The 24,536-nt window shown below is 37.4% G+C and overlaps 1 protein-coding gene across 1 annotated transcript in view; it reads left to right on the plus strand.

Annotated features, from left to right (window-relative positions):
• LOC150107429 (cytokine-like nuclear factor N-PAC) overlaps window positions 1–24,536 on the plus strand; it is a 421,033-nt gene that overhangs the window by 329,991 nt on the left and 66,506 nt on the right. Inside the window, exon 10 of the mRNA XM_090391290.1 lies at window positions 7,092–7,193. Within this exon, the coding sequence (XP_090247416.1) occupies window positions 7,092–7,193 (102 nt within the window). The remainder of the gene's footprint in view (window positions 1–7,091; window positions 7,194–24,536) is intronic.

Below are 24,536 nucleotides of genomic sequence, written 5' to 3' on the forward strand. Positions count from 1 at the left end.
TGCCAAATGGTGTGCCACCCTTTTTTAATAAATTACTCTGGATTTAGAGAAAGATGTTGAAAGTTTATTTTTCACTTGGTTAGAGTATAATAAATTTAGTTTAATCCTTTATCCAAGTGTGAGCAAACAAAGTTTGCGCCTGAAAGTATCTTCAGGACTGGGGTAAGGTGGTACAACACCAGGGCAACTCATTGCAAAGGTGGAGCAAGCTACCAACACTCCTGTCTCAGTATCTCCTATATAATGCAAAACACATCTCCTTGCGGATATGGCTAATGTTGTGCATTAAGGGAAGGGCCACTACAGGACTGGGGTAAGGTTGTACCACCTTACCTGAGTCCTGAAGATACTTTCAGGTGCAAACTTTGTTTGCTCACACTTGGATAAAGGATTAAACTAAATTTATTATACTCTAACCAAGTGAAAAATAAACTTTCAACGTCTTTCTCTAAATCCAGAATAATTTATTAAAAAAGGGTGGCACACCATTTGGCAACTCCTATAGGTAGAGATGACCTGCGAATGCTACTGCCTGGTATCTCAGCTTGGGTCTGGCTCCCACTGAAGAGACCTCAATAAAGGTCGAAACTAGTCTGGGTAGTGGCCCTTCCCTTAATGCATAACATTAGACATATCTGCAAGGAGATGTGTTCTGCATTATATAGGAGATACTGAGACAGGAGTGTTGGTAGCTTGCTCCACCTTTGCAACGAGTTACCCTGGTGTTGTACCACCTTATCCCCAGTCCTGAAGATACTTTCAGGTGCAAACTTTGTTTGCTCACACTTGGATAAAGGATTAAACTAAATTTATTATACTCTAACCAAGTGAAAAATAAACTTTCAATATTGCTATTATATCTTATTTCCCACGCTCTACAGTTTAACAAATTTATTTGTTTTACAACTGCACCAGTTAGACTATATATGAGTGTGAGATTATAAGATCTTAAATGAAAGACAAAGCAGATATCATTTATTTTCCCCACCTTATGCAGGTTCGAATTTTTTAGGATGGTGCATTGACAGAATTAGTCGAATGTGTTGTTCACAAACCATTTAATTAAGTCAAAAAGAAATATTTACAGAATAATTCACATTCACATATGTATACAGTGTCATTACAATTCTCTTTCTAGTCTCAGTTCTTTCTAATCTAACTTTAGTTCTAAGCTAATTCACAATCTAGCATAACATTAACTGAATATAAAGCATACCTTGTTTAAGCGTAATTCAACATTAATTACATTATCTCATAAACATAAACACTTGACATACATTCTTGTTCAGTATTATAACTGCTTAATTCTTGTTCAGCACACTGTCTTTCACATTAATCTTTTGTTCACATGTAAGTCTTCTTGTCTTTCCTTCCATCTGCCAGCTCATGCCTGATTTTCCAACTAAATTTCTTCCTTGTCTGAGTCGTCTGTTGTTCCTTGCCACATACTACTCTTAACTTGGCAATGATGTACAGCTCTTTCCTTTTGAGATGATCGACACAATACTTCTCACGTGGTGATGGACCCAGGCAGAAGACTCAGAACCCACAATGCTTCTCTTTAGATTTCTGACAGCGAACCTAGCTTAACGCTGGACCCAGGTAAGAGAAGGTTTGAGAATCCTAAGACAAACTTCCTTCTCTTTCAATTCCCGACAACAACTTTACATGATGGCTGACTCAGGTAAGAGATGGCTTAGAAAACCCCAAGACAAACTTCCTTCTCTTTCAATTCCCGACAACAATTCCTGGGTCTGCCATGTCTACGTGACAGCAGACCCAGGTAAGAGAAGGTTTGAGAAACCTAAGATAAATTTCCTCTTCGATGATCTGCCTTATATATGTGAGCATGCAAATGTTTCTCGAAAATGGTCACGTATTGACCTTCAGACATGCTGATGTCATTCTTCGCACGTCTTTAGAATTCTCTATCCATGGCAATTCTTAGAATTCTTCACTATGGTCATGTATTGACCGTTGGACATGATGACATCATTCTTCACTCATCTTTGGAAATTTCTATATATAACAATTCCTGGAATTCTTCACTATTTTTATAATTAGACTTGCTGATTTAACATGTGTTAATATCGTTACATGATGTCATGAGCCACATTATTTTAACAAAGGCTCATTACAAGATATTACAAAGATTAACATTTATTATTATTATAGGGTGCCTCCATGGAGTCAAAAGACTCATCACAGGAGACCCAACATTGACATACTAACTGTTATTCACACAATACCTTTCATACTTCTCCTTAAACTCATTCACAGATGACACATCCATAACCACCTCTGGCAATGCATTCCACCCATTTACAACCCTCCAAGCAAAAAATCTAGTCCTAACACCCTTGTTAACCACACTCTTACACCATCTCCAGGGATAGCCCCTCATTCTCTCCCTTCCTGCCCTGGTCTTAAAAAAAAGTTATCAGTATCAATCCTATAAAACCCTTTTAATAATTTATATGCCTCTATCATATCTCTTCTCCTACATCTATTAACTAGTTTTTGAAGCCCACAGACCTTCAATCTATCCTCGTAGGAAGCATCCCACAGGCCTGCAACAATTTTCGTAACCTGCCTCTGAATCCTCTCCACCATTTCCTCGTCACCAAGAAATTCACGTGACCAGATCTGTGCACAATAGTCCAAATGAGGTCTTATTAATGCCTTATAAAATGGGACAATCACTTCCTTATCCCTGCTTGTCAATATGTTCTTCAACCATGTAATTTGATGTGAAGTTTTGGCAACCCCTGCAATATGCCCTCGAAACTTAAGTTAATAATTCCCAAGTCCCTAGCCTCATCAACTTCTTGCAGTTCAGTTCCATTAATGTAGTAAACAGCATGTGATCTCATCCTTCCAAAGTGCATCACCTTACACTTGGCCACTTTAAACTTGCAGCCATTTAGTTTAGCCCAAATCGTCAGCCTATTTAAGTCATCCTGCAAGATATCCACATCATCTGAATTGACTATCGCTCTTCCCAGTTTTGCATCATCAAAAAACAAGTGGATATTTCCTTTCAGAGTATTCCCAGTATCATTGATGTACAAATTAAATAATAAAGGACCAAGCACTGAGCCCTGAGGCACACCACTAGTCACCTGCCTTCTACTGGACTCTGCTCCACCATAAACCACTCTTTGATATCTATCCACTAGCCGCCCTCTAATCCAAATCACTAGCCTCAGATCCATACCCATATGCTCCAATTTATGCAACAGAATCCCATGCGGAATCTTGTCAAATTGCCTTTTCTGCTGGACTTTGCCTTTGCAAAGTCTAGCAGATCACTGAATAAGGATTTCCTTTATCCAACTCCATTGTTATTTCATTATAGAAAGTGAGCAAATTACTAAGGAAAGATCTATCTTTCACAAAACCATGTTGCCCCTTATAAAGAATCATATTGCTGTCCGCCCAGTCTTGAATTCAAATTTTTATCAATTTCTCAAAAATCTTAATCACCACTCCCGATATACTGATTACACACTCATCCCAAACAATCAAAGAAACCGTTTGTAATAATTATGTTAAATTACTTTGTTTTGATATATTGCACACAGGTGTATCATTAGTTACATTTGTAAGTGATACTTTAAAAGCAGAATGAGTAGTTCGACCACCTTATAATAGGGTAGCTGCTATACCTGAGGATGACGCAACGATTTTACCTTGGCTTCTCAACTTAGCTAATGACAATTTAGTAAAATTGTTTTCCCAGTATCACCTGGAGCATCCATGAGAAACAGTTTGCCTGATTGATTTTCACAGCTTGTTAAAATATTGTGAAAAACTTCAGCTTGACCTGAAGTTAGTGATTGTTTGCTGACTTAATAAATGCTTAAGTTCATTGAAATTGTATGAGATTTCCCAGATTAAATCTGTATCTAGAGGGAAAGGATTGTTTGGTATCGGAAGACCAAAATCTTTAACACTTTTGTCACTTATTGACTTAACAACTGATTCAAGACTCAGTAATGCCTCATTATATGTTTCTTCATTAAACTGAGCCTGAGAATGAATGGAATGTTCTTGGTGTAAGGTATTTTATGAAAAATGATTTTTGTAAGTTGACCATAGTGATAGAGGGTCAGTCGTGTTACAGTGAACCAACATTACAGCAAATGAAAGGTGTAAAGATGATGACGAGTTTGAAATTATTGCATCGCTGAGACAGTTGGACCAGTGAAAATCATCTTTATCAAATTCAAAGCTTGACGTGATTCCTGGTGTATTGAATAAATTACACCATTTACTGTTCTTAGGTAAATGGTGTGGTACATTCAATATACCAAGATGAATGATCTTGGTCCTTTCACATGAATCAGGAGCATTTGTAAATAAAAGCAATCAGTATTATTGGGATATACATATAAACATGATCTAGAGCATCGCTCTTTTTCACACCAGGATAACCATCCACATTGGCACCCTGTCTTTGTTGAAATTTGTTTTGATGCCAGGTGTAGTATGTAGTTACCTCGTTATAGGTCAGTGTTTGGACAAAATTATCTTCGATACTTAACTTAAAAAAGACTGTTAAAGTTGTGTCTCTTGGTGACTCCACTATGCCGAGTGCATTACTTTCTGTGAAGTATACTCTTTGACCATTTCTGAGATGAACTACGGTTGGATGGTGCTCATGAATATCAAAAGATAAAATCCGTCAAACAGCTTCAGAAGTACTGATGTATCATCCATTTTGGTATAGATCTACTTTGCTGTGTTCATTTTGTAAACAATACGTACCTTGGTCTGAGCCCTTGTTAATATACTTGCATACATATTCGATTTATTTCATGGAACTGCAGATTTCAACATTTATGTGTGTGTGCATTATTTAAAGATTGGCGACAAAACTGGATTATTAGGCACTGTATGACGAATACAGTCCTTATAACAGTGCAGTTTTTAAAGTTCCTTGGCTTTTATGTATCATAGCAATTGAGCCACCATCTGAAGGAGCACGTCGATGATATCATGGATATCCATCCTCATCTGTTTGAGTTACATTGATAAATGATCTTGGATATCTCTTTGTGCACTTTCCTGGCTTCATGCATGGTGAGTTTGGATTAACAGGTCCACACGGACCGTGCACCATATGATTTGTTATGATATCGAACAGTTCTTTGTCACATTGAGGAGAAGGATCCCAGTGCTTATAATGGAATCGATCTCATGTCTCCTGATTTTATCTTCGAGCCAAATCAGTAGGTAAGCATGTGGCAATCCCCTTTTTTAGAATTTAACAATACCTGGCCACAGATAATAATGAAAGACCTTAATACCAATATCTAACAATAGAATTTAACAGTATCAAAAAAAATTAACAATATCCAGAAAATAGCCAGATATTGTTAAACTGCAGCACAGGCTATAGACGGAGGTAAAAAAATAAATAAAATTAATCACTGCTCCATAATCTAGAGGTGTACATTAATGAAAATGCACATAAACCATCTTTGGAACATCCTCTATCTATTGGTGAAGATATCATCAAAATTGGTCAATTTGTTCTCAGTTTATAAGTAAACATCAAAAACAGACTTTGCTTTATACATATATATATACATACATACACACACACTCACTCACTCTCACTGGGATGCAAGCTACGCGACTGTACACTGTAGTAAGCTACAACATTACTGCTCTGGTCAACTGTTGATCTAGCCTGACCTTTGGTGAGGAAAAAAGGAAGAGAAAAGATCAAATAATAAAAGTAGTAATTAGGTGGAAGTACATTTATTGCTATCTGTTAAGGTTTAATTCTCTATATTCCTGTTATTTGTAAGTTCTGTTTGTTGTCCATTGACCATACAAATTTATTTATATTTGTCTTGATTTCTTGTGTTTGGAGATTTCTGTAGTCCTGCAGTCCTTCTCTTCTGTTGTCCTATTCCTAGATGCAATATGGGTTGCATATAGGCCTTCTAAACTCTTGGAACTGTTGAAATGCTAATCCATCATCCATCTCAACAAGAATATTAAGATTGGGATGATGGATTAGCATCTCAGGGGGCTTCTTTGAATTTTCTTTCAAACCAGATTTTGGTGTGGTGTAAGAACTGAGTTCCTTTCCAAGTAATTCTATGGCACCTCTATACCACATGATCAGAAAGATCTGATTTTCTATAATTAACTTAGTGTGTCCTTTATGTTCTTTTCTTATCGGAATTGCACATTACTTAGGAGAAACACAGGGTATCTTATAGGTGCAATTTATTAGTATTATCCTCCTTCCCTCCAGGTGAGCAAGGGATGAAAGGGGATTATTAGAGTGGCTGAGTAAGCTTTTTAATTTTGAGGCTGGATTGGATGTATCCTTAATATCATATTTTTGCTATATTCTATTTTTTCAGATGTTCCCATAATGTAAGAAATGGCTGTGGCTCTTATGTAATCTCTTTTATTTTTGGTGGCATTCTTATTGAGGATTCTATTGATTGTTTTCCTGTAGTAGCCACTCTTTATAAATGTTTTGCTTGTTATTTGAAACTCATTTTTCAGAAAAAAAATTGTTAGAGCTTTTTTTTGAAGTGTGCTGATGGCACCATCTAGTTTTTGTGTTGGATGGTGGTACATATCTTTTTGTGTGAATGTATTGGACTGTTTGTGTAAATTTACAGTAGACATGAAGAAAACAGCCTGAGGGAAGATGTATAACACATGTATCCAGAAAAGGAAGCATGGTAGATTAAGCATATATGATATGCTTGCTGCAATGCATTGGGATAATTGCTAGCTAAGATTGCAGAGATGATATAGGATATGTGAGTTCTGGAGTAAAATGCATTTTACATTTGTTATAATGTAGTTTCATTATAATTATCTATATACTTTTGTGTTTTATATAATGCTGTGTGTGTGTGTGTGTGTGTGTGTGTGTGTGTGTGTGTGTGTGTGTGTGTGTGTGTGTGTGTGTGTGTGTGTGTGTGTCTGTCTGTCTGTCTGTCTGTGTGTGTGTGTGTGTGTGTGTGTGTGTGTGTGTGTGTGTGTGTGTGTGTGTGTGTGTGTGTGTCAGGAGGTTTTATGTCAGATTAATTTATTTCAAAAATGGTTTCCAGATGGTCTTTGGGATATCTGGTGTGTTGCAGTCAATAGGTTCTAATAAAGGTTATGTAGAAATGACATCGATAGATCCTGAAACATCCCAAGACATAGCAGAGGTATTATTATCAATTTCACATACAAATCAGATTTTATGAATAATCTAAAATGTTATATACTTTTTGATTTAGACTTAATTATAAATCACTGAATTATATGTATAAAAAATATACAAAAAAGAGAAAAGCAAGTATAAGTATATTTATATAAAATAAATAAATATACATCTATAGATGTTGATGGGAGATCACCACTGTTCATTTTACGTTTTTATAATGAATCTTATATTAAATCTTTGTTGTCTACACCATTGTAAATTTTATTACATTTGTTTTATTCTTTGTTCAAAATTTATCTTAACTTTAACTTTACTTTAACCTTAACAGTCGTTACTCAGTCTTCTTAATACGTTGCCTGATTTAGACTTTTATTTTTAATCTTCTCCTTCAACTTTAATCCCCCCCCTTTGTCTGAAGGCCGTAATTATGCTTCTTCATGTGCGCAAAACTTTTAGAACTAAGAAAGTGCCTCTGGCTGGAGCTAATCTCTTTGTCTGAACTAGTGCCGTTTTTCTAAATTGAATTTTGAAAATATATTTGATTTCTGCCTGCACCATCAAAATTCGTAGATAGGAGTTGAATATCCTTCCAAAGAAAAACACTCAGCAAAACACGGAATTTTTCTCTCTTACTTATTACTAAATCTAGCAACGCAAAATTACTAATTTTCAGTCGTGGCTACTTAACACTCTAGGTCACACATTCGAATTTTATGAGCAGTGCATTGGTATGCAGGAATCAGGCAAATTATTTAACAAACAAAACAATTTATTCATGCAAATTGAATGTATAAAAGGGTTAATACTAAATGCAATTATTTCTTAGGCTCTATACTTCTACAGCAAGATATATTGGGAATTATAATTAATCCTCTTAAGTAAACAATTCTCTGTTAACACAGCTTGTCTATGGTACTACTTTAGCTATCATTTAGTCGCACACAGAGCAGTTTTACACATGCGAACAAAGGGCAGGTTTAGCTAATAAACAATGTTAAGCATATCAAAATTTCACCTTAATTTAATGCTATTCTATCTCACACAACTGAACAAGTTAATTCAATAATTAGCTAAATGCCTTCAGTTCTCAAGTATCATTAACATAAAAAACTTGAAAGAATTCTCCATCACAAATTCTGTCTCTAGTGAAAAACATTATACTAAACCTTGCTTTGAATATCATCGTCTAGTCCACATTAGTAGATTAAGGAATTCACTGTCCTCTATTACATTCCAATCTTAGCTACACACATGGGTATCTTTTTTTCTTTTCGAGAATGATGAGATCACTTCTTATTTCCTAGAATGTCAGGAAACTTGGTGGCTTGAAAATCCAGAACTGTTCAAAACTCGAATGGGTTATATCGAATTTCGGGCGACTGTTGGCTGGAATGTAGGACCTTGAATCGACCTCACTTCTACTACAACCTACAAAAAACCCGCTGACGAACTGCGAACTCCCCTCCCCTTTTATCTTGCTCATTTGACCTTGGGTCCTGCTATGATTTAATTCCCTTGGGTGTTTCATGGGTCTGCACCTGCCACCTTTCTTTCGTCGTTGTGTTAAGGCAGGAAAACCCTGTATATACTTGACCTTCGCGATAGTGATTGCCTTAGGTCATAAGTTAATCCGTCTGGAACTTTCCTTTGTTACAATTTAATTTTCACTCAACTTTCTTTGTTCTTTAGAATTTTGGCAGTTACATTATTTAACAATTCACTTTAAATTAATTCCATATTGCATAACTATAAAAAAAACGCTGATTAACCACAAATATTTTTGTATGATTTTTGTTTTCCAGTAAAATCGACATATAAGGAATTTTTTTATCAAAAATCCTTCTATGCAAGATTTTACACCACCACCACCACTCTGCTTATTGGAGGCATTATAACGGCTAGAAAAATATCATGGTTGGTCTCTAGAGGTCTGTACGAGCCAATAAGCTTTGAAGTTTGTGCAAATGGTTGGCAATATTCATCTACATAGGAGAAAATGGTGACATCAGGTCACTTTATCATTTCACTCATGAACTAGTTGCTTCCAACTTTACTATGGTGATTATTAATCCCACACATTACAGAATGCCAAATCTACTTACATTAAAGAAAGAACTGGAATGAGAGAAAAAAAAATTGCCTTTTTGAATACTATGGGTGGTATCCATTTGGGAAAACTAGAGAGTAGAAGATTGTTCCAATGAATTAGAAGATAAGAGTGGATAAAAGAGGAGAAGATAGTATAGCTGGTTCGGAGTTGACTGTGTAATAGATGGATATTGGCCAGTCATTCCTTGGGATTTTAGAGATTTTGTGTAAGTAGCAAAGTTGTGAATGCTGATTTAGTTGAATGTCATGCTCAGATATGTATTTAAAAAACTAAAAGGCATCACAGAAAGTTTGTGTGATGATAAATGAAGTAAGTTGGTAACAAAAGAGCTGTCTGTTATCCAAATTGATTGTCCTCTTCTGGATGATTTTGGAGAAGATTTGGTGTTCTACCTTGAATGCATAAACAGTATTATGAAATAGTGCAGATACAAGTAGTTCTCACTTTATGAATTCCTACTTTGCGAATTTGTATGTTCACAAATTTTTTGGATCAGAATTTTTATTTTAAATTGTGCACAGCGAAGGCAATTAGGAACGTGTACGGGAATTATGCAGTATGTAATTCTCCGTACACGCCCCTAATCACCTTTGCTGCACACAATTTAAAATAAAAATTCCAACCCAAAAAATTCATAAAGATACAGCCATGTAGAATGAGCCTCAGTCACTCACAAGCCTTTGTGACGTGAGTATGTTATGCGTAGTTTTCTTCAATTACACCTGATTTTTTTAATTTTGTTTTCTTTTTAACTATAATCCTTTCACTTTTCCAACAATGTAAAAAAGAAGCAATATTGCAAAACCAGAAAATGACCAAAAGAAACAAAATCAGAATAAAAAATCAGAACTCCCTTGTGGACACAGGAAGTTAAAGAGCCGGTGAAGGAAAAGAAGAAAGCATATCAAAAGTTCCTGTCAAATAAGTCAGCTTGTGCTCTTAGAGAATACAGAGACAAATGTAAGAAAGCTAAGCAGTGTGTAAAACTAGCTAAACAAAAGTCGTGGGAGGACTTTGGCAAGAATATAGAAAATAAATATCAAGAAGGTGGCAAAATATTCTGGAGGTTGTTGAAGAAGCTTAGGAATGGAGGAAAGAGTGCTGTAAAAGGAGTTAGAGATGATAAAGGTGACATGAAAACGGTAGAAAAAGATATCCTTGAAGAATGGAGTAATTATTTTGAAAAACTGCTAAATGAAACAAGCAGTGATGACAGCACAGTGGTAAAAAAACACTGACCAGGTATGCAGTCAGGAATACATATCCATACTTGAAGTAGAAAAAGCCATCAAAGGCCTGAAATGTTGAAAGGCAACAGAAGTAGATGATATTCGACCAGAAATGTTCAAGTATGGAGGTATAAAAGTCTTACAGTGGCTGCACTGCATAGTTCAGAAGGCCTGGACAGAGGGACGAATTCCAAATGATTGGAGTAGAGCTCTCATAATACCCATATATAAAAAGGGAAATAAAATTAAATGTGAGGTATTTCCCTACTGAGTGTTCCTGGCAAGATCTATGCAAGTATACTTGAGAAACATTTGAGAAGAATTGTGGAAGAAAAGCTTGGTGAAGAACAAGCTGGATTCAGGCCAAATATAGGCTGTCAGGATCAGATCTTCACTTTACGACAAATAGTCGAGAAAGCTTGGGAATATAACAAAGATCTGTATTTAAGTTTTGTCGATTTGGAAAAGGCATATGACAAGGTGCCAAGAGAGAAGCTATTCAATACGTTGCACTTGTATGGTGTCAATGGGGCATTATATCAAGCAATACTTAGTCTTTATTTGAGTTGTAAGTCAGCAGTTAGAATTGAAGGAAGTACAGGAAGATGGTTTAATGTTAAATCTGGTGTGAGACAAGGATGTACATTATCCCCTCTGTTATTCATTATCTATATGGATCACATTATAAAGGAAAGTGGTATTAAACATGATATCAAAATTGGAGATATTAATGTCAGCTCTTTGCTTTATGCGGATGATGTTATACTTCTAAATAAATCTGCTACAAGTATGCAAGGTTCTCTAACTAAATTGAATAGCTGTTGTAATAGATATGGTATGAAGGTCAGCAATAAAAAGACAAAGACAAGGAAAATAGGCAGAATCATTGAAAATGTCAACTGTGTTGTGAATGGAGAACCTGTGGAACAAGTGAAACATTTCAGCTACTTAGGCACGATTTTTACTAAAGATGGTAAATTAAATATAGAAATAGACAACAGAATCAGCAAACCTGGTATGGTAGGAAGTCAATTTATTAAATTCATATGGAATGAGAGAGAAATTAGTCGGAACACTAAATTAGCTGTATACAAGACAGTGTTCAAACCAGTTTTAACTTATGGATCTGAGAGCTGGGTCAGAAGTAACACACTTGACCAAAGACTAGAGACAGCCAATATGAGAGTCCTGAGAAAGATTACAGGCTTGAACAGATGGCATAAATGGCAATATCATATTATAAATGTGGATATTAGGAAAGAACTTGACATTGTCGACATCCAGGAGTGCGTTAGCAGAGCTAATCTCAGGTGGTATGGTCACTTAAACAGAATGGGTGAAGAAAGATTAGCAAAACAAGTGTTCTCTGCCAGGTTGGTAGCAAAACGACCCAGAGGAAGACCAAGATATAGGTGGATTGATATGGTACAAAGTGCCTTAGACGATAGAAATATAAGATCTGATATTGTTGGAATCTTGACAAGTAACAGACTGATTTGGAGGAAAATTGTAGATAGGAAGTTAGTAATGATGTAATTTTTTTCATGTAGTACTATCATATCCTGTACACCCCCCCTGAGGGTACATAGCAGGAATTTGATGATGATGATGATGACATTTTGCAACATTGAACTCACATCCCCATTTCCATGCCCAATCACTCAATTTATTCAAGTCAATTTATGTAAGGCCACAAAATATTCTCTACTCTTCACGGTTCATCCCAACTTTGCATCATCTCTAAACAACTGAATATCTCCATCCAAATCTTCTCCAATATCATTAATATGCAAGTTAAACAGTAATGGCCGTAAAACTGACCCCTGAGGCACACCACTAGTAACTTTCCTTTTCCCCTTTTCCTGGATATCTCTCCCCCATACACAACTTGTTGATACCTATCAGATAGCCAGTCCCCAATCCAATGCACTAATCTAATATCCAACCCCATCCACTCCGGTTTGACTATCAACTTATCATGCAATAATCTATCAAAAGCCTTTACAAAATCTAAGTATATTACTGTGTATCCTTCATTACTGGATATCCTTCACAGTATATTACTGTGTATCTTTGCTAAAGGGAGGTCATGTTATAGTAATCTACTTACTTATTAAAGTAGATTACTAAAACATGACCTCTCTTTAGCAAATCCATGCTGTCCATCAAAGATAATACCATTGTTGTCAACCCAATTCTGGATCCTAGTTATCGCAAGCTTCTCCAACAACTTAACTACAACACCTGACACGCAGATAGGCCTATAGTTTGATGCTTGAGTTCTATCACCTCCTTTTTGAAGTGGCACAATCTTGCCCTCCTTCCACTCCTTAGGAACTTGACCAAGTGCAAGACTCATATTAAAAAAATATGTCAAGGCCGGCATCAACTCCATGGCACATTCCTTCAGAATACTTGGTGATATATTATCAAGTCCCAGAGCCTTATTTACATCTAGTTTGCTCAACTCGCCATACACCTCTTGCTCACCTACAGTCAGTCTCTCTTTCCCCATATTCAACTGCTCTCAATCTCTCCATGAAGTCACATTCACAAGACTGAAAGACCTTTATGAACTGCTCATTAAATATCTCCACCACACCTTCTGCAACAGCTGTCTTTGTACCATTTTCTCCAATCAATGTCATCCTTCCATAATCATTCTTTCTTTTGCTGGTTACATATCGAAAGAACTCCTTGGGATTCTTTTTGGCTTCATTAGCTAACTGCTGTTCATATCTCTCTTTAGCTACCCTCACGAACCAAGTTGCCTTGCCTGGTCTTTGTAGTCCTCATGGAATTGGTTATTTCCACTTTTCTTATGCTGTCCCCATAATGCCCTTTTTCTCTGTATCGCATGCTTAAATCTCTTTATTCATCCATTTCATACCTACCTTATTTAACCTTCTCACCCTTGGAATACATTTAGACATTGCATCTACTAGATAGTTTTTGAAAATTCCCCAAGCTGCATTGATCTCTTTTCCAGCTAACTCCCCATTCCATGCTACACCTGCAAGCTGTCTCCTGACCTCTTCATAATCCCCTCCCCCCCTTGTAGTTCCATATATACCCTTTTCTTACAGAGGTCCTCACACTGCTGGCAACCACCCAGATAATCACCTCATGGTCACTCTCACCAATTGGTGGTTGATTTGACACTTCATTTATAATTACATCCTCTGATGAGATGACCAAATACAAGACCCTTAATCCTTGTGTGCCCTCTGTTACATACTGTCTGAGGTGATTATCCCTCAAAAACTCAAGAAACTCATTTTCTTTAATTTCAGTTTGCTACCTCATCATTCCGGTCTATATTGCCATAATTAAAATCGTCCATAATGATCACTCTTTTCTTATTTGCTTGGCTAATTTGATCATACATTTCATAGTCACTTCTTCCTCTGTGCGTTTTTCCCATTTCCATTGCAGAGTCCGCGTGTTACGTAGATATGACGTTTTTTGTACAACCCCCAGCTGGCCTGTCGCTGAGGTGGAAATGTATTTTTTGACTGTAGCAGCGTGTGTTCACGGGGCCGGTGTGCCTGTTTACGGGGCGAAAAACCCTAAACCGGGGAAAAAACCCTGCTGTCCACGCCCAAGACCGGCTAACTTGGCTATTGCTGAGAAAGATCCTTAAGCTCCTCACTTTGTCGACGGGAATCGAACCTAGGACACTCCTTCCCCAGGCATATGGTTGTGAAGCGCATAGCCACTAGGCTAACCACGCAGACATACATTTCATAATCACTACCATCCGCATTTCCTGGTCTATAACAACATCCAACCAAGTATTTCATTCCCTCTATCTCACACCATACTGCCTCAAAACCATTTCCCTCTTGCATCTCTACTTTGTATGGACATAACTCTTTCTCTATCATCAATAGCACTCTCCCCTCCCTTTTTGCCCTTTCTATCCTCAAGAAACACATCATATCCTTCCATCTCTATTCATGTCAGGATGTTGTCCTCATCTAACCATGTCTCACTTATCCCAACAATTTTTGGATGAACAGACTCAATTAGTGCAACCATTTCATCTGCCTTGTTTCTTACATTTCTAGCATTTGTATATAAACACAACAACTCATTCCTGGATCTACAGCTAGGTCCACTGATAACACTCATTCAATGTGATCTCTCCATGCTCGACTGGGGCCATTTCCATTTTTGCTTAATCATTTTAGAACCCTCTTCAGTTTCAACTGTTTCTGCTTGATCCCAGGTCATCCCATTCCTTTCCTGTCTACACATGCTCTCACCTCCTCTTGGAGCATCCACCTGTCTCATGCTGTGTACCCCTGTCCACCCCGAGCCTCCCCATTTCCCTGTTCATCTTGCACACCCATTCTCTCATTTTCCATACTCATGCCACTTATCTCCTCATTCATAACCACCTCTTCAATCTCTCCTGGCTTACTCTCCTGTTCTTCCACATCACTTCCCACTTGATCTGATTCATTCTCTATACTCACTTCTCTACCTTCCAGCAACAGTCTCTCCAAATGACTCACATATAACCACTCAAATGCAGTCCATTGCTCCCATATTGTTCACTTCGTCCTTCAAACTCATTCCACACATTAACAAAGTGTACTCCTCTCTCCTCGCACTTTTCAACCAACATACCATTCATAATCCTTGCTCGCTACCTCATCTCCCCACAGTCATACTTAGGCAACATGCTTACTACCCTTCCTGTCACACTATTCTCTTTTATCCGTCTAAGCAGCCTCCTGATATCCATTCTGACATGCTCTTTGCCAAATTCGTACCTATTAAAAACCAACAACTCCAAATAAATTGAGGGGGATAAAAACCGTTTGGCTTTTCAAAAATCAACTCCTTCGCTCACTTCCTTCTCCTTTCCAATGCCTCAATCACTCTACTCATTTTACCGCCTCCAAAACATACCTTGTGCATCCTCTCATCCAGCACACCTTTAACAATGGAGTCGCCATACAACGCCACTTGCTCATCTTTCGTTAACTGTTTTCTACCAACTTGATTTGTTTTAATCGTTTTCGCTCAAATTTTCTTAATTTCACTCCGCATCCATTTCATCTCTTGCCTCATCCAACCCAATTCAACTTTCGAGTTTCGCATCACATTCTCTCTATCATTCAGTCTTTCTAATTTTCGAACTCTCAACTCCTGCTTCACACTTTCACTCTCATTCATCCTTTTGAGTTTTTGTACTTTCGGTCCATGCATCCAACTTTCTCTTTCATTCATTCTTTCCATTTTTCCCACTTTCAATCCTTTCGTCATGCTATTTCTGGTTTCTTTCGTTCTCTCAATTTTGTTCCCTTCCGCCACATTCACCTGACTTTCGTTCTTTTTACCGTCCATTACGGGTTTTCAAATCACTCGTTTTCTTTTTCAGTGCTTTCTTAACAATTTTTTGCCTTTCTTTCACATCATGCTTCTCTTTAGAACGAACACTCATTCTTCCCGCGACATTCTCGCTACTAACACTTTTTGTCATCAAATTCATATTATTATTATTATTGTTGTTCCGGGAAACTCCAAGGAGTCGACAGACTCATCGAGGGAGGCCCTAACATCATGTCTATTCAGCATTCACACAGTATCTATCATATCTTGCCTTGAACTCATTCACGGTCGTAGCACCCACAACAGACTCTGGAAGCTTATTCCACTCATTCACCACTCTCCAAGTAAAAATCCTAGCTCTACCACCCTTGTCAACCACGCTCTTGCCCAGCTTCCATGCATGGCCCCTAGTCCTCCCACCACCAGTCATATTTTCAAAAATATCTTCTGGATCAATCTTATAAAAACCCTTCAGTAATTTGAATGTCTCAATCATATCACCCCTCCTTCGCCTATCGTCCAATTTCTGCAACCCACAAATCCTCAACCTATTCTCATAAGGTTCATTAGCACTCATCAAATCCTCGTTTAGCTCACACTTTGCACATACCCTCCGTCCATCATCCCTAAATGTCCACAAACCATCTATGTAATCAAAAGAATACATGTAGCACCCCTTGCACTTCACGAAATGACTGAAGTCTAAGTTAAAGTCATGCACTGACAAAGCCACCGCCATCTTTCCTCTTCCAGTTACTACTCTAAGGCCAAAAACAACGAATATGTAATCAAGTTTAAGCAAAATATCCCACACACTAATAATACTAGTAGCATATAACTTTTATAGCAGCTCTTACTCAAACAATCACTTATATACAATTAATTACTTCAAGAATAACTTATCTGAATCCGGAGCACTTCTTACACACCGCTGCTACTGTTGCCTCACGAGCGCCCTCCGAGATGCAGCTGGCGATTGCAAGTTATTTGTGCATTGATCAGAAAATCCAAGCTGCTTAAAAGGAATTAATAAAGATACTCTCTCAGTAATATGGGAGGCAAATAAGTAGGCTTGGCTCACGGGTTCCCTATTCGAAGATTGGCGAAGTGAAACTTTATTGTGAGAAAAAAACAAATTCCATTTAAAATGCTTCTGATAATTGACAATGCAGCTAGCCATCCATCACAGTAGCATACATTTGCCCTAATGTTAAAATAGTCTTTTTTAACCTCGAACTACAACTTATCTTTTACAACCAATGGATCAGGGAATGATTGTGATGTTTAAAGTACATTATTTCAAAGAGACTTTTGAAATGTTAATAGAAGCAACTGATAAAGATAGAAACTTTTCTATCAAAGAGTTTTGGAAGAAGCTCTTTGCAATTCGGGTAACACAAAGCACCTGGCTTAAACTTTCCAAAAAAACTATGAAAGGAGTATGGCATAAACATTTTCCTCAGTTTAATGATAATTTCAGTGGCTTTGTAGACTCAACAAAGATTGTGAATTCTGAAACTCAAGCGATCTTAGGTATGGCTGACCAGTTGAAAATGAAAGTTTCGGAAGGTGATGTTAATAAGCTGCTTCATTCTCACACTATGGAACTCTCACCCAATGATCTCCTTGAATTAGAGGAACAAGAAAGAAATGAAGAAGAAAAAGACAAAAAAAAATAACGAATATGAAGCTCCAACTTGGTTTTTCACTTTAAAAGCCCTAGAAGAAGCATTTAAGCTTCTCAAAAAAGCTCAAGCAATCCTTTGAATCACAAAATTCAGAATTGGAACGATTAGTAAATTTTCCTGTGAAATGAATGAATGAATGAATGATGCTTCTGCTTGCTTTCAAGCTATTTTAAACAAAAAGAAGCGAAAGTCAACAAAGCAGATGACACTCAAGGCCGCCTTTGAAAAAAAATGATGCACCAAAGCTTCCTAATATATCTTATACTACCTCTACAACTGCTGATTCACCCAGTGATATTTTCTGTCATTTCCAATTAATTCATAAAGGTGGGAACTACCTGTATATTGTTTGTGCAATATGCACAGTTGTTCAGAGTGTAGAAGGTAGCACTAAGAGTGCAATAGGATACTGAAGAATGATACATTGTATTTGTGACAGTGAAGGCCATATGTAAAAGTTTCTCAAAGAAGAGAAATTTCATCTTTTCTTAGAATCTGAGTTTTATTAAATGCAAGAGAAGGTGAGGAGGAATCCATTTTTGCTGTATTCTTTACCCATCAGGAGGTAACCTAAACTTTTGGCCACAAATTCCTAACTTCATCATCGTCATCATCATCATCAAATTCCTGCTATGTACCCTCAAGGGGTGTACAGGATATGATAGTGCTACATGAAAAATTTACATCATTATTAATTTCCTATCTACAATTTTCCTCCAAATCAGTCTGTTACTTGTCAAAACTCCAACATTATCAGAACTTATATTTCTATCATCTAAGGCACTTTGTACCGTATCAATCCACCTATATCTTGGTCTTCCTCTGGGTCGTTTTGCTACCAACCTGGCAGAGAACACTTGTTTTGCTAATCATTCCTCTCCCATTCTATTTAAGTGACCATACCACCTGAGATTAGCTCTGTTAACACATTCCTGGATGCAGACAATGTCAAGTTCTTTCCTAATATCCTCGTTTTTAATATGATATTGCCATTGATGCCATCTGTTCACACCTATAATCTTTCTCAGGACTCTCATATCTGCGGTCTCTAGTCTTTGGTCAAGTGTTTTACTTCTGACCCAGCTCTCAGATCCATAAGTTAAAACTGGTTTGAACACTGTCTTGTATACAGCTAATTTAGTGTTCCGACTAATTTCTCTCTTATTCCATATGAATTTATTCAATTGACTTCACACCATACCAGCTTTGCTGATTCTGTTGTCTATTTCTATATTTAATTTACCATCTTTAGTAAAAATCGTGCCTAAGTAGCTGAAATGTTTCACTTGTTCTACAGGTTCCCCATTCACAACACAGTTGACATTTTCAATGATTCTGCCTATTTTCATTGTCTTTGTCTTTTTATTGCTGACCTTCATACCATATGTATTACAATAGCTATTCAATTTAGTCAGAGAATCTTGTAGACTTGTAGCGGATTTATTTAGAAGTATAACATCATCCGCATAAAGCAAAGAGCTGACATTAACATCTCCAATTTTGATATCATGTCTTTCCTTCATAATGTGATCCATATAGATAATGAATAACAGAGGGGATAATGTACATCCTTGTCTCACACCAGATTTAACATTAAACCATCTTCCTGTACTTCCTTCAATTCTAACTGCTGACTTACAACTCAAATAAAGACTAAGTATTGCTTGATATAATGCCCCATTAACACCATATAATTGTAACATATTGAATAGCTTCTCTCTTCTCACCTTGTCATATGCCTTTTCCAAATCGACAAAACTTAAATACAGATTTTGTTATATTCCCATGCTTTCTCGACTATTTGTCGTAAAGTGAAGATCTGATCCTGACAGCCTCTATTTGACCTGAATCCAGCTTGTTCTTGACCAAGCTTTTCTTCCACAATTCTTCGCAACTGTTTCTCAAGTATACTTGCATAGATCTTGCCAGGAACACTCAGTAGGGAAATAACTCTGTAATTCTCACATTTAGTTTTATTTCCCTTTTTATATATTGGTACTATGAGAGCTCTACTCCAATCATCGGGAATTTGTCCCTCTGTCCAGGCCTTCTGAACTATGCAGTGGAGCCACTGTAAGACTCTTATACCACCATACTTCAGCATTTCTGGTCGAATATCATCTACTCCTGCTGCCTTTCCACATTTCAAGCCTTTGATGGCTTTTTCTACTTCAAGTATGGATATGTATTCCTGACTGCATGCCTGGTCAGTGTTTTTTAGCACTGTGCTGTCATCACTGCTTGTTTCATTCAGAAGTTTTTCAAAGTAATTACTCCATACTTCAAGGATATCTTTTTCTCCCATTTTCATGTCACCTTTATCATCTCTAACTCCTTTTACAGCACTCTTTCCTCCATTCCTAAGCTTCTTCAACAACCTCCAGAATATTTTGCCACCTTCTTGATATTTATTTTCTATATTCTTGCCAAAGTCCTCCCATGACTTTTGTTTAGCTAGTTTTACACACTGTTTAGCTTTCTTACATTTGTCTCTATATTCTCTAAGCGCACAAGCTGACTTATTTGACAGGAACTTTTGATATGCTTTCTTCTTTTCCTTCACTGCCTCTTTAACTTCCTGTGTCCACCAGGGAGTTCTGATTTTTTTTATCCTTGCAGACACCCTCACAACATGCCTCTCTGGCAGAATCAAGCAATGTTTTCTTCAGAGTTTGCCACTGAATCTCCAAGGTTTGATTCCTGTTCTCAAACTCTTTCATTTTTTCTTCAAATAATCTTTGTGTATTTTAGTCTACAGTTCACATCTGAGAGCTGCTCAACTTTTATTCGCTTTAAAACTTCCTTACATGTTATTCTTTTCAATATGAAATTCAATTTTATCTTCCTCAAGACTAGATAGTGATCACTTCCAATTTCAAATCCTCTGTACACTCTGGTGTCCTGCACCAGGGAGAAAACATCACTATCAACAATAACATAGTCAATGAGACTTTTCTTATTCCTAGCCTCTTCTCTCCATGTGAATTTGTGCACATTTTTATGTTGGAACATGGTGTTAGTAATAACCAGTCCATGTCCTGAGCAGAAATCCAACAGATATTTGCCATTATTATTAGCTTTGCTCTTATCTCCAAATTTTCCCAAAATATTTTTGTGTCTCAGAATCATTTCCTACTCTGCTATTTAGATCCCCAACAAGGACCAGTTGAGTGAAACGTTTTGTTGAATATCATACAATTTTAATTGTTTCATTCTTATTTTGAGTCATTGAAAAATTTTAATCTGGAAACCTGATGCAAGTAAATCGAATGCCCTGTCCTTTAAGCCGTATTTATAATTTAAAGAGAAAAGAAAAAAAGAAGGAAATCAAGGAGGAATTGATTAATCATTTTGCCGTCATTTCACTAACATTGTAGCTTGCTTATACCAGTCAACCCACTGTCCAAAAATATTATTATGGCCTCCCTCGATGAGTCCCTGACTCCCTGGGGGGAGTCAGGGACTCATCGAGGTAGGCCATATACTACACGCACCAGCTATCATACTTATTTTTGAATTCATTCACACTGCTTGCACTCACAACATCCAATGGCAATCCATTCCAATCATGTACCACTCTGAGAGAAAAATCTGGCCCTCACCAGCTGCTTAAGCAGCATTCATTTTCAGCTTCCAAGGATGTCTCTCTGCTCCTTTCCCCACCCTCCATAAATTGAAAAATTCCATCAATTGAAATCCTGTATGACCCTTTCAGAAGTTTGTAAGTCTCAATCATATCACCCCTCTTTCTCCTGTTTGCTAGTGTCTGCAGTCTACAAATTCTCAATCTGTCTTCATAATCAGTATTTCACAGTCCTGATATCATTTTTAACACTCTGCTTTGCACTTTCTCCAATCTATCAGAATCACAATGGAAAGCAGGAGACCAGACCTGTGCACAATAGTCCAAGGTCTTATCAAGTCCTTGCAAAGAGGCAAAATGACATCCTTATCTTTACATGTGAACGTTCGTTTCAACATTGCAATTATCTTTTGAGTTGTATTTGCAATCATCTTTTGAGTTGTATTTGCAATCATCTTTTGAATTGTATTTGCAATTTTGCTATGTGGCCGTGAACTTCAACCTCCTATCTACTAACATTCCAAGATACCTAACCTCATCAGTTTCTTTAGCATAATCCCACCAATATAATACAACATTGGATATCTAATCACACCGAAGTGAAGGACTTTATGTTTGCCGACATTGAACTGACATCCATTTTCCCATGCCCAAAATTCCAGCCTATTCACATCATTCTGCAAGTACTGCATATCAGCAGCATTCCTGATTACCCTACCTATCTTTGCATCATCAGCAAATAGCTGTATGTCGGTTGTCAAATCCTTCCCAATATCATTAAAGTACAGATTGAATAGCAGTGGACCAAGCACTGATCCTTGTGGTACATCACTGGTTACCTTAAATCTTGCAGACTCACATCCCCCATATAACACTTTTTGATATCTGTCAGTCAACGTTTCTCTTATCCACGCTAATATTCTATAACCCAAACCCATGTTCTCCAATTTATGCAACAGTATTCTATGTTGTATTCTGTCAAAAGCCTTAGCAAAATCCAAAAGTATCATGGTATATATATATATATATATATAATATATATATATATTTCCATAATAAGTTTAATTTAATCCTTTATCCAAGTGTAAGCAAACAAAGTTTTCTCCTGAAGTATCTTCAGGACTAAGGCAACTCGTGGTAAAGGTGGACTAAGCTCTCATCACTTGTCTTAGTATCTCCCATAATGCAAAGAACATCTCCTTGTGGACATGTATAATGCTATGCATTAAGGGAAGGGCCACTACCCAGACCGGTTTCGACCTTTATTGAATGTTCAAGTACAGGTCAAACTCCAAAAACACAGCATTGTTCCCATCAGTAACAGGCTCACCCTGTCACTGAGAAGAACTCAGCGTTAGCTCTGCTCCATGGCAGGCTCACCCCACCACTGAGCAGAGCTGCTCATTTGCTCATATGTCATCTGAGAGGTAACAGCAACAGCCGTGCTTCAGTTAACTTCATGGGCTACAGCATTGCCATTCATTACCCCCCCCTTCGCAGGACCTGTGTGACAGCAACAGCTGAGCCTCGGTTAAAACTTCATGGGCTACAGCATTGCCATTCATCACCCAAGCTTCCAACTGGTTTTGACCTTTATTGAGGTCTCGTCAGTGGGAGCTAGACTCGGTGAGCAATGGAGAGTCATATTTACCTATACGAGTTGCCAAAAGGTGTATCAACTTATTACTAAATTACTCTGGATTTAGAGAAAGATGTTGGAAGTTTTTTCTTACTTGGTTAGACTATAATAAATTTACTTTAATTCTTTATCCAAGTGTAAGCAAACAAAGTTTGTGCCTGAAGTATCTTCAGGACTGAGGCAACTTGTCGTAATGGTATCACCACCTCTTGGTCTGGCTTCCACTGGCAAGACCTCAATAAAGGTCGAAACCGGTCTGGGTAGTGGCCCTTCCCTTAATGCATAACATTATACATCTGCAAGGAGATGTGCTTTGCATTATGGGAGATACTAAGACAAGGAGTGATGAGAGCTTGGTCCACCTATACCACGAGTTGCCTCAGTCCTGAAGATACTTCAGGCACAAAATTTGTTTGCTTACACTTGGAAAAATAATTAAACTAAATTTTCCATGAAGTCTAACCAAATGGAAAAAAATTCCACTATCTTTCAATTTCACTACAGTTACAGTGATGTTGTTTCTCAGCTACTTATACATGTCTGTAAGGAGATGTGCTTTGCATTATGGGAGATACTAAGACAAGTGATGAGAGCTAAGTCCACCTTTACTACGAGTTGCCTCAGTACTGAAGATACTTCAGGTGCAAACTATGTTTGCTTACACTTGGATAAAGGATTAAACTAAACTTACTTATTATAGTCTAACCAAGTGGAAAAAACTTCCAACATCTTTCTCTAATCCAGAGTTATTTAATAATAAGGTAGGACACCTTTTGGCAACTCGTATAGGTAAATATGACTTCTCCATTACTTCCACCTTCATCAGAAACCTCCAATTACACCTTGAAGCCAACCTTCCAGATATCAAGACCTACATGATAGTCACTACAGAAAAATTCTTCACAATCGCAGATAATCAACTAATTCGACAGGCAGCAGATGACAAGCCATCAGATCACTTCAAGCACAGAAAAACCGAAATCCTTCATTGCAACAGAAAGCTGATACAACATAAAAAGCTCATGAAGAGCAGGTAATTAGCCACAATAATTCCATCACCTACAAAATAAAATTCAGATGAAGGGATGGAGAGTCCAGGACTCAGTCCATCACTCAAAGAAGTTCCAAGTTCCTTAGTATCACCACCTCTGGGTCTGGCTCCCACTGAAGAGGCCTCAATAAAGGTTGAAACAGGTCTGTGTAGTGGCCCTTCCCCTAATGCATAGTATTATACTTGTCCGCAAGAAGATGTGCTTTGCATTATGGGAGATAGTAAAGCAAGTGATGAGAGCTTGGTCCACCTTTACCACAAGTTGCCTCAGTCCTGAAGTATGTGAAGTAAACCATGTGTAAGCAAACTTTGTTTGCTTAAACATGGATAAAGGATTAAATTAAACTTATTATAGTCTAACCAAGTGGACTATAATATCCTTCTAACGTATATCCTTTCCCCTTGTCTAGTTCAATGGTAACTCTTCTCTTCTCTTCTCCTGCTGCTTATAATTGCAAAGTAGAGATTCACTGTCAACCTATTTCTGAATGCGAGTCCTAACCAATTTTTCCAAAATCTTCACCACCACCACCATCCTGAGATAGTAATAGTCGATAGTTGGATATATCGGTCTTTACACCACCCTTGTGCAATGGAATTACCATGCATTCTTTCCATTCCTACGGAATCTTCCCTGTTCTGAGACTCATATTATAAAGAGCCTGGTCAAAGGAATAGCCATTTCAGCTTAACACTCTTTT

This window comes from Typopeltis vanoorti, chromosome 4 (assembly GCF_054136105.1).
Source record: "Typopeltis vanoorti isolate ZY-2024b chromosome 4, IOZ_Tvanoo_1.0, whole genome shotgun sequence".
Classification (NCBI taxonomy): Eukaryota; Metazoa; Arthropoda; class Arachnida; order Uropygi; family Thelyphonidae; genus Typopeltis; species Typopeltis vanoorti.